The sequence below is a fragment of the Triturus cristatus genome, chromosome 7, assembly GCF_964204655.1.
Source record: "Triturus cristatus chromosome 7, aTriCri1.1, whole genome shotgun sequence".
In the NCBI taxonomy this organism is placed as follows: domain Eukaryota; kingdom Metazoa; phylum Chordata; class Amphibia; order Caudata; family Salamandridae; genus Triturus; species Triturus cristatus.
Window position 1 is genome coordinate 1,588,990,428 of NC_140590.1, and position 12,023 is coordinate 1,589,002,450.

The window sequence follows — 12,023 nt, forward strand, 5'->3', positions numbered from 1 at the left end:
GTAAACAGGTCACTGTTCTGTCTCCCAAAATACCTACAGACTGATTGGTTTAGACATATGAATATAAGGCTAAAATCATAACATTTTATCATCTGCATTCACCCCCATCCCCTCCCCCCATCTTCGTCTTGCTAGACTTACCGTTCAACTTGGACACCCTACATAAGTACAATAGCAAATGGCACCAATTCTCACCTCAGAATATAGAAATATAGATCACATATAACATTTCTTGCCCGGATTCAACCTGAAGAACTTGGCCTAAGCTATTGCTATCATGGAATACACAAATGCCTTACTCACAGTCCTGACTTAAACCTTTCTCACATGGTCCTCTACTCTGCAGCTAGTCTCCTCTCCAGTGCAGTGACATTCAGTTACTTTTCTCAGTCCTGCCCTCATTCAGTTGTTTGCCTCTAGACCAGTGTTTCCCAAACTGGGGTCCGTGGACCCCCAGGGGTCCGTGACACATGCCCATGGAGAGATGAGAGGCACTGTTGAAGAGTGACAATCATTGAAAAACCCCAACAAAGACTGTTGTATCCTGGTGCATATTAAGGTCATCATTTACTAATCTTTAAAAGCTAATACAATTCAATATATAATGATAAATGTGTTGTAAAATGCACCATTGCTTCCTAACTTTTCTTGTGGTGAGAGGCCACTCACTGCACTTAGCGTGCACTGTATGGGGACTGGTCTGAAAACACTTGCCAGGGCTGCTTTCGGTTTCCACTCTGGCCCTGGCAGGAGCCTTGTACTGTGAAATAAAACTAACTATGTAAAAGTTAATCACAGAGATGCAGCACCAACCTTCCCATTACATTTTCCCGTTTTTTGCAAACTCTTTCAATATAAAATACTAAAATCCTTAGTAATTCGAGTATTTGTTTCCGGTGCACATGTGTGTTTATTTTTTTTCAAATTACTCTTTTAATGTTTGAAATTTAAATCATACAAATTGCTGGGGGTCCCCGCCTTCCAGTGGTGAGTCAGTGGGGGTCCTCAGAAGTCAAAAGTTTGGGAACCACTGCTCTAGACGCATGGAGCTCTTCCAAAACCACTTAACATCACTTTCAAAGCTTTGCATTAAACTAGCCCACAATTCCTGAGCCCAGTTAGATGAAACTAATACCTAAGGGGGAAAGCTACAAGACTCCTGAAACTTTCATGGTCAGCTGCACAACAGAGAGCGCGCAATTGGCTAGTGCATACAATGCTACAGCTCCCTGTCAACAAAGATTTGCATGGCACTTTCTTTACTTGTTCAATAATAACCATAACGACCACTTGCTAATCACCTGCTGTACTAGGGTCCTAGTTAAACCTATATGTGCTTACCACCATGATGATTTACTCCTGACTTTAAATGCTTCAGTCTCTCGCTATCTGCATATATTTCTCTCTCTTTTAAATTTTTTATATACATTTTTTTCCTTTCTAAAATGTGAAGCAATGCGCCACTTATTTGCTCAGGGAATTAAAATAGTTCATTGATGAATGTTTGCCGATGACTGCTCTATCAATCTAATATATATGTTTTTAATGCAGGCCTCGGTTGCCTGATCCTTCAGGAACTATCTGTTAAATGTTTGGTTGTGCATTCACTTTTCAAACTCTGCCTACAAATACATGCAATAAGAGAGAAAGATGCCTTATTTTGTTTCTTTCAGGCATCTTGATGGGAGCCGTAATAAAAATTATAGAATCCCAACAGTTAGCAAACTGGAAGGTAAGGACTTTACCATTTATTTGGAGTTATTTCGCAGTTACATGCAATTTCTGTTTGCATCCAAATGCATATTGTGCATCTTTTTAGCTTCCGTTGAATATTTGTTAATATTGATTCGGCATGCCCACGTAATTGCAGTGGAGAGTGCCCCCATTTTAGTTTGGATACCTTCTGAAGTAAGTGTGTTCAGTTGTTCACTAAAATACCCATTTGACTAGGTGACCATGAATCATTTTCAAATGGCAAATAGGATTGAAAATCCGCGTAACTCATGTTTTGCGCAAATGTTTTTTTTCAAATATTATACAGAAAACATTTTGAAAAATTCATGCAGATTAGAAAGCGCATTGCAGCAGCCATACTAAGAGCTGAAGTCACATATATGCGTATAAATTTTGAAAGGAAATACAATAGTAGGATGAACCATTTGGTATAAAAACTGTGTATCAGTGTGACATCGCATTGAGCAGCAGAATCGCAATTGGTAAGACATCAACGTGAGCGTGAAAAACATTTAAGAGCGCAAATCGCAGTAATGTACAAAGTCATATTTAGGAACATAAAATTATCCTTAGTGCAAATTAAGCGGCATTGTGGTTGCACATGTAGGAGCAAATAACATTAAGGTGCAAAATATGCCTTGACAAAACTAAACACGGGTACAGACACACTTTTAGTTTGCCTTTTCACATTTAGGTGCAAAATCATATGGTGCAGCATCAGCAGGAGTGTGGAAACATTTCTTCCTTCAATTGGCAGTTAGGTGCAAAAATTGAATTAGCAGCAGTGTGGAGGATCCTTTTAGTCCAAAACACAGCTGGGGAAAATGCACTTTTAGATGTACAAACACATTTAGGGGCAACATCACCCTTTGTGCAAATGCAGCAGGAAGGTAGTATCACATTTAGATGCAAAATCATTCAGTACAACTAGGAAAATGAATACGGTGTAAAATATGTTCATCAGTATGACATCATAGTTGGTTGGCAGCACACTGAGGTGCATGATCTCCCCAGGTGCATCATGAGCATGCCTGTGGAATGCATTTTAAGGACACACAAAACATTTAGGTATACAATTACCTCCAGATGCAAAATCATCTGTGGTGTGGCAGCATTGTGCCATCACAAACGGGTGCAAAATCATCTTTGGTGTAACATAAACAGGAGCTTAGCTATTATATTAGACCTATTTGAGTTAAGGTCCGCCTGTAACAAGGTGATATAACTGGATTCTACAGCCTCATACCAGCAGTGGTAGAGGGGTGGATTGATATATATACTCTTCCTAGTTAACAGGTTACTGATGCAGCTTTAAACAGTTTGCAGGATTTTTTTTTCTTACAGCTCTGCCTGTCAGCAGTTGTTTCACATTCCCCATTTAGTGGTTGATGGTAGCGTTTTCCGTCTTTCGGTGCGATCCTTTTACTGCATGAAACCTGCATCCTTTTCCATCACAACCATCATTCACTATGTGGCGGTTAGAGGACTGATGACTTCCAGGTCTAAGTAATGTCTCTAGTCCTGTGTGAAGATACAATGGATATTTGTTATTTCCCTTCACTCACGGATAAGACTTTGGGTCCTCAGTAAGTCTTGCCTCTTTTGAAAAATTCATGCAAATTAGAAAGTGCGTTGCAGCAGCTACTAAAAGCTGAAGCCATATTTAGGCGTATAAATATGGAGACAAAATACAATAGCTAGATGACACAGGTGAGGTCAGAGAACCGCCCCCATTGTGGCCCCTCCCTTTCTTCCTACAGCCCTCCGATGCCGGTCACTGCTGATTTATTGTAATGGCTTTGGTGTCTCTGTGGCTCTTGTAAGTGCAGGTCCTCGGTCTTTGTGTTTGTGTTGTGTTTAAGTGGCATTCAAAACTCAGGGTGCTCAGATTGCTGGATAATTCCCTGATCTTCAGCCATGTAGGTGAGCTAAACAGCCTCTGGATTCCGTTTGATAGATCTGATTTCTTGGCTTGTGGTGATGGCCAATGTGGTATCACATTACACCTCCAAATCTTCTTGGGTGCATTCAATAAGATTTGCCATATAGACAACATCTGGCTAACTCTATTTAAGTTTCACAAGGTTATTTTAAAGAACTATTATGGGTAGGCTGTGGCACATAACAGGGCTCCCATTCAGATCTTCACTGAAGTCTCCCCCAGTTTTTTCTTATCGGCAGTCATACTTAGACCTGCCTTCAGCTTATTCTCACAGGTCTTGATTTGGATCATTAAGACTTCACCTGCTGTTTTTATGATTAGGACCAGCTAGTCTCTGGTGCATTTTCATGCAATGAGTGACCAGTCTTTTCTGAACTCCTTATCGTCCGGAAAGATTCAGGGCTCATTTGTTACAATTAGCCCGCTGGGGGAAGCATTTCCCCGCAGGTACTCTGTCATCACTACCCCATGAAGCAGCGTTTTTGTCTGACCGCTTTTTATTTCTATGAGTGTCGCAGTCCCCTAACTGGGCAAGGATTTCTGATAGTGTCATGTCTCCCAACAAGGAAGGTTCAGAGAGAATTAGTGACGCCACCTCATCGACAAATTAAATCCCCTCCATGGTGTTCATAAGGGCTCATCAATTGTGAGCACAGGGTCACTGAGGATTAGTCAAAAGACGTTTATAAAACCTCTCACAGCCAACTCAGCTGCACCAACAACCTCTATCCCATAGATAGAGAGGTGGAGGGTAGGCCACTGTATGTCCCCCAGGAGTATCAATGAAAACTCAAAAATTAGTATGGCAGCGCAAGGAACGAAAAGAGAAAGATAGAAGATATTATGTTTGGTAATCTTACAGAAACAATCAGAAATCCAGAGTTTGGAGGTCACAAGACTTCTGCCATACTTACGAGGAATGTCATCTTTTATAGCAGAGGAAACCTCACACATATAATAGTGTCATGCTTCATCATCGGCATCTTCTCCCCACCCTGGTAGGTCAGTGCCACCAGGGAGGACTCAACCTCCTCGAAGAACTTACAGAAAGTAGTCAGTTCTTGGATAAAAATTACTGGACAAGGCGGAATCCAGACCTACTAAATATACATCAGGGTTCCTCAGTATTTCTCCTTTATTGGGAGGACCCCAGGTATATCGAAAAAGAAAAACGAACAGGTATACAGAGGATTATAGTTAGACCCGTCTCTTATATGCCAACATGTTTCTGCCCATCAAATATAGCCTAACATGTCTGGGGCATTCTTCGGGGCTTATGGTTCCCTTAACTAGCCCCAGTTGTTCTAAAGCCACGTTAACAATAGTTTCAATAAAGTGTAAGCTACCTTTTCCCAGGTATATCCTACCTGATACTGGATCGTAGGCCCACATGCAACATAGACATATGATATGAAAAACATCCTTCTGAGCAAATTATAGTAATAAAGTGACTAGACTATTCCTTACCCTAGACTTTAGGGGATACCGGCTTCCTGGTCAAGGAGGGGGTGATGTCCTTTGTAGTCACACACTAATCACAAGGTAACAAAGGTTAGTGGCTAAGTAGGTCATCCTACCTGGAGGGTGGAATCTGGGTCCCTTCTCAAATCTGCTGGGACCTGGGAGTATACTCTGCTGGGGGAACACTCCAACTTCTATGAGGGAATGTTTTCTTTACATGACCCTGCTATATCCTGTCTAGCGGGGACGCAATTAGTCTTCTGATCAGTGCTGTCACCAGTCATTCATTTCAAAATTTCTATTACTTAAGTAAACATTAGGTTGTTCAGATCGTGTCTTCTGCTCCTGTATGCTAGCGTACACCGAGTGGTCCTCCTTCCGTGCCAAAATATTCTTAACACACACTGTGCACACATATAGACAATGGGTAACATATGGTAATTGCGTACAGTTTGGCATTTGGTACTCATACAAAAACGATATGCACATCATTCTCTATACATTCACATTAGGCAGTTTTGCAACCATGCTATGATGTCTTTAGAACTCGATGCGTGCATCTATTAGTCATGGATAACATAAAGTAATCACCATCGCGTTAGGTCAGTGGTTCCCAAACTTTTGACTTCTGAGGACCCCCACTGACTCACCACTGGAAGGCGGGGACCCTCAGCAATTTGTATGATTTAAATTTCAAACATTAAAAGAGTAATTTGAAAAAATAAACACATGTGCACCGGAAACAAATACTCGAATTACTAAGGATTTTAGTATTTTATATTGAAAGAGTTTGCAAAAAACGGGAAAATGTAATGGGAAGGTTGGTGCTGCATCTCTGTGATTAACTTTTACATAGTTAGTTTTATTTCACAGTACAAGGCTCCTGCCAGGGCCAGAGTGGAAACCCAAAGCGGCCCTGCAAGTGTTTTCAGACCAGTCCCCATACAGTGCACGCTAAGTGCAGTGAGTGGCCTCTCACCACAAGAAAAGTTAGGAATCAATGGTGCATTCTAAAACACATTTATCTTTATATATTGAATTGTATTAGCTTTTAAAGATTAGTAAATGATGACCTTAAAATGCCCCAGGATGCAACTGTCTTTGTTGGGGTTTTTCAATGATTCCCTTATTGTCACCCTTCAACAGTGCCTCTCATCTCTCCATAGCACATCTGTCACATTTATTTCATTTGTTTTATATAGCATCTCCCATACCATTGTAGGATGTCAGAGCACTTTACATCACACACATATAGAGACAATGAATCATATGTGTAAATCAGTGTAGAGAAAATGTTACATAAGGCAATGGGGACTACAAGGTGTAGGATTCACGTCATTCATACTGGTAGGCATTTTTAAAGAGTGCTTGTCTGGAAAAGCACAAACTCAGGATTCGGAACATAACACAGTTCTTAGCATTGACTTTAACAATAAAAATGTATTTCCATCCAAATAAACACGTTTAGCAGCATCAGGATAATGAAAGACTGAGAAATACATAAGTTACTAACTTGTACCATGTAGTGTGTAAGCAGCTCTTTGATGACAGTTTATAGGTCACTGTGCTAGATTATGATTGTCTCTTATGAGCTGCAGAGAAACAAAAGAATCTCTGTGACAAAAGCAGTAACCAACTGACTTATGCAGATAAAATACTGTTTTTAAAATGCATGATATGCGTTCTTTGCAACAGGTATATTAACCCTCTCTGCTACATTAGATAAGTGAAACCTGCCACTGGACAAAACTTTAATCTCTCTCCAGCAGGTACATTAATCACTGGTGTTATCTTGACACTTTTATTGTTGCTCGAAAACTGCTAATTCTACAAGGAACTTGGCAGTGCTTTTAAAACTGCTGCCTAGGGACCCCCTGGGCATGTGTGATGGACCCCTGGGGGTCCACGGACTCCAGTTTGGGAAACACTGCGTTAGGTGATATGCAATCACACTCATGCAAAAAGCACTATGTGCCATACATTATCATGGTAAACATGAAGCTGAAGTGCCCCTGTACCGGTACAGTGTCATTTGTTGCCCCTCACATGCAGACATTACATACATAGAACCAAGGCCGTGTCTCTCTCTTGTTTGGAAACCCATTTGCAGCAGTAACTCCCTGTTGGACCTGGCCCTTTTTGCACGGTTATCCCCACATTTTTTGCCTTCTTCCTCCTATTTTTCTGGCCCTCTTTTTGTTAGCTTTAGGACTCTGGACACTTTACCACTGCTAATTAGTGCTAAAGTGCATGTGGTCTCTCCTTTAAAACAAGGTATGATTGGTTTGCACCGGTTTGGCCTATTTAATATACATGTAAGTCCCTTGTACAGTTTTATCCCATATAGCCAGTGCCTGTAAATTAAATGCTACTGGTGGGCCTTCAGTACAGATTGCACTGCCCACAGAAGTAGCCTTTCAAACTGTCTCAGGCCTCTGCAACTGCAGGGCCTGTGTGTGCAGTTTACTGCCACCTTGACTTGGCATTTAAAGTTACTTGCCAAGCACGATACTCCCATTTTACGACATATAGGTCACCCCTAAGATAGGCCCTAGGTAGCCCTATGGGCAGGGTGCTGCGTAAGCAAATTTAAATTTAAATTTCAAGGTTCATATAAAGCGCATGGCTACCCAAGCACGGGCTTCAGGAGGCCTGAATGAGGAGGAATGTAATCACTTCAGGAGAAAAGATACATTTTCAGTTGTTTCCTGAAGCTAAGCAGGTTGTCATTAGATCTTAAACTTCACAGGAGTAAGTTCCAAAGCTTGAAAGTCAAATTAGCAAAGGAACGTCCTCCGCTTCTAGCTCTTTTTGTCCGTGGTATGGTCAAGAAAGATTGATTGTTTGATTCTAAGTCCCGTACGCTCAGGTGCGGAACAAGGAATTGCTTCAGGATATTTGGCCTCTGAACATGTCTTACTTTATGGACTATACAAAGAGACTTCAACTCAATTCTCTTCCTCCTAGGCAGCCAATGGAGGCTTGCCAGCGCCGGTCGTGCAGAATGAAATTTAGGGATATTCAGCAGGATTCTAGCTGCCACATTGGTTATCACCTGTAATTTTCTAGTGACAAACATAGGGCTTCTAAGATAGAGAGATTTACCGTAATCCAGACGAGACATAATGAGTCCTTGGACGACAATTCTGCTGGTATCAATGGGAAGCCATTTAATAGTCTTCCTAAGGGCTCTTAAAAATCTATTGCATGATCCAGCTAATTGCTTGGCTTGTGTTGCCATGGTAAGATTCTTATCAACCACTATTCCCAGGCTTTTGATCTTGTCTTTTGGGGTGGGACGTTCAACCTGACCTGGGAGTCATGAGAAAATATTCCACAGGGTGGGGTTATTCCCTACCAGCATAACCTCTGTTTTATCGCGATTTAGTTTAAGGTGGCTGATGTTCATCCACTTTTGTAACTGCTCCTTGCAGTCCATCAACTTGGCCTCGGTTTGTTTAATATTGGAGGAGAGAGAGACGACGATCTGTGTGTTGTCGGCATATGAGACCACAGCAAAGCCTGCTAGACAGATGATATCGCTAAAGGACTCATATATACATTGGAGAGAGCAGGGCTCAAGGACGAGCCTTGAGCATCTCCACACTTAAGCTGATGTACTTTTGACAGACACTGTCCCTCCAGGAATTGAAAGGTTTCTGTTTTCCAAAACAGACACCAGCCAGCTCATTGCTTTATCCTTAATTCCTAACATTTCCAGCCTGCTTTGCAGAATCAGGTGGGAGATAGTGTCAAAAGCTACGCTCAAATCTAAAAGGATGAGCGCAGCTGAGCCCCTTTTGTCCAAAATTCTCCTGAGATCTTCAGTGGCTGATAGAAGAGCTGTTTCTGTCCCGTATCCTGATCTAAATCCCATTTGAGTTGGATGTTGTAAAAGGCAGGACATGTGCCTTTATTGTGTGGCATGTCCTGGTAGTGATAAACCGCCTATTGTCTTTCTCACTACTGTGGAGCCTGCTCCTTCCATAGACTAACATTGGGAATCCCCTTACATGTGTTTAAGTGGTAATTCCTGATCTGAGAGGAGTAGCGCTTCCATGTTTGGTATATTTAGATTGGTAGTGAAAAATCTGGTGTAGGTGGATTTTTTATCACTGTTTTAGAAATTCCACTTTTAGAAAGTGGTACAAAAGGGGGGTGGTGATGGACGGAGCATCAGAACCAATCAAACACTCACACCCAGTCAACAGATCAGGATTTGATCCATCACCGTTCTTTAAACCACTCTGCCACCCCAGTTCAGACATGGCCATATGCAAATCAGTCTGATCCTGTGCCTCATGGGAACAGTCCAGCCCGAACTGCCAAGCCATGTCTTCCCTGGACCGGAAACAAGCTTCCTAGGACCGGTTTCTGGCATTTCAGCCGTCTTCAGCCAGGCTTGCTTGAATCCAGTGGCAAAGTGAGCAAGGGACTCTCGTCTGAGCATACCCTGCCAACTTATGGCGAGCAAAGCGGTACAAAAGGGGGTGGTGATGGACAGAGCATCAGAACCAATCAAACACTCAGACCCAGTCAACAGATCTGGGTTTGATCCATCACCGTTCTTTAGCCCACTCTGCCACCCCAGTTCAGACATGGCCATATGCAAATCAGTCTGACCCTGTGCCTCATGGGAACTGTCCAGCCCGAACTGCCAAGCCATGCCTTCCCTGGACCGGAAACAAGCTTCCTAGGACCGGTTTCTGGCATTTCAGCCGTCTTCAGCCAGGCTTGCTTGAATCCCGTGGCAAAGTGAGCAAGGGACTCACGTCTGACCATACCCTGCCAACTTATGGCGAGCAAAGCGGTACAAAAGGGGGTGGTGATGGACGGCGCATCAGAACCAATCAAACACTCAGACCCAGTCAACAGATCTGGGTTTGATCCATCACCGTTCTTTAGCCCACTCTGCCACCCCAGTTCAGACATGGCCATATGCAAATCAGTCTGACCCTGTGCCTCATGGGAACAGTCCAGTTAGAAAGTGGGCATTTCTCTGTGCTTATAACACTTTGTGCTTTGCAACCTAACTCCAATCCACATCTAGGGTAGAGTGGCAGCTAGGCTTGTGCATGCTTTCCAGACAGCCAGGGTCTGGGTACATCTGCATACATATAGTCTTCTTTGCTGGGAGAGAGAGTGGCGGGATGCACTTACATTGGCATAGACTGGGCCCTGCCTTCACACAAAAGACTTGTTTACCTCCTCCTGATCTCTGGAGCCAAGGCAGGGGAAGAGGGGAACTTCACAGGCCCTGCTGGGAACATACTTCTAGGAGCAAGGCACCAGAGTATAAGTACAGAGGCTCTGACACCACATTTTTAGAGCACTTTTGGAACTGGGTCTGAAACTCTGTCAGAAGGACTGCCTGCGTTGCACAAAGGACTCAACTAGACTGCTCGTCTGTTGTTGCCCTGCTGCCTACTACTTGTTGGTTGGCACAGAGGACTCACTGGATTGCTTTTCTGCTTGTTGCATTGCTGCCAGCTGCTCCCTGACTTTGGTGCCACTAAGCACTGCTGGGCTGCCAGAAGGAATTGCTACATAGCTTTCTTGCTTCATTGAGCTGACCTGCCTGCCCCTTTGTACCCCTTAAGTGCCCTCAAGGAGCCTAGCATGGAAGGGGCACTGTTTCAGACTTCTTGGCTTGTTCTGTAATTTGCGTGAGAGAAGGGCTTCATTTCTGTTCCCTTCCATATCATCACATGAGAAGCGCATTGTTCAGTGCGTGGTGAACAATTTATAATACCTGTCGAATCTAGGACACGCCTAGAGCCTTGCATGCCCTTCACTGCCGCCCTCTTGAAAGGGGAGAGAGAATGCCTGCGCTCCCTGTGGGCCCGAGGAAACATTCCCAATGGGTCATTGCCTGGGGCAACGGGGATTGCACCATTGACGTCAGCGCTCATCGCAACCCCCATGCAGTCTCATCAAGGTTGATATGACGACCAGAAAAAAGTGCACTCATATCACAGAACACCAAAGTACTATCCGGTGTAAGAGAGATGCAACAAAACTAACACAACAGTACATAGAGAAAGGGCATGGGGAAAATGAGATGGAATGGCGTGTGTTAGAGAAACTCAAGCAAACACGTACAGACATGACAAGACCACTCTTAATCTTTAAACACGCTGTGGAAATCTGTGAACTGCTCGACTCCATCTCCCCGACGTTGTTGCCTTCACGGAAACTTGGATGAACCATACCTCTGCATCAGATATTTCCACAACGCTCCCTGATGGATACAAAATCATCCACAGAGACTGCGCCAACCGACCAGGAGGAGGCATTGCCATCGTACACAAAAACACCCTCCGCCTCACAACTAGCTCCGACGACCAGTCAGCCGACATGGAGCACCTCCACTTCCAAATCCAGACCAACCCAAAGTCCACCCTCCGCTGCACCCTGTTCTACAGACCCCCCGGACCCTGCTCCCCTTTCAGCGATTCCATAGCCGACTTCATGGCCCCCCCCACAGGAAACTCTCCGGCAAACAGCCTGCCGAGAAAGCCAGTTGGTTCTCCCCCACCCTACAAGAGTTCAGGCACACCTGCAGATGACTCCAGAGAAGATGGAGGAGCAGCAAGACCCCAGCAGACTACGTAGCCTTCAAATCCGCCGTCACCATGCACCAACACCTCATCAGAGCCACAAAGAAAACTGCCATACAGGAACATATCAACACCAATGCACACAACATCAAAGAACTCTTCACCTTGATCAAAGAATTCGCCAAAACCAGTACAGATGCCACTGACATCCCCCCCTCCCATGCCCTCTGCGGCAACCTCGGCACCTTCTTCCACTGCAATATCACAGACATCTACGACAGCTCTGCAACGCAGGACCCACTCACCGCACCCGCAACCACCGCACC

The 12,023-nt window shown here is 43.8% G+C and overlaps 1 protein-coding gene across 1 annotated transcript in view; it reads left to right on the plus strand.

The window, feature by feature from the left end:
* The window catches only part of SLC9A8 (solute carrier family 9 member A8), a 489,369-nt gene that overhangs the window by 178,702 nt on the left and 298,644 nt on the right, over positions 1 to 12,023 (plus strand). Inside the window, exon 4 of the mRNA XM_085619441.1 lies at positions 1,674 to 1,732. Coding sequence (XP_085475567.1) covers positions 1,674 to 1,732 — 59 coding nt within the window. The remainder of the gene's footprint in view (positions 1 to 1,673; positions 1,733 to 12,023) is intronic.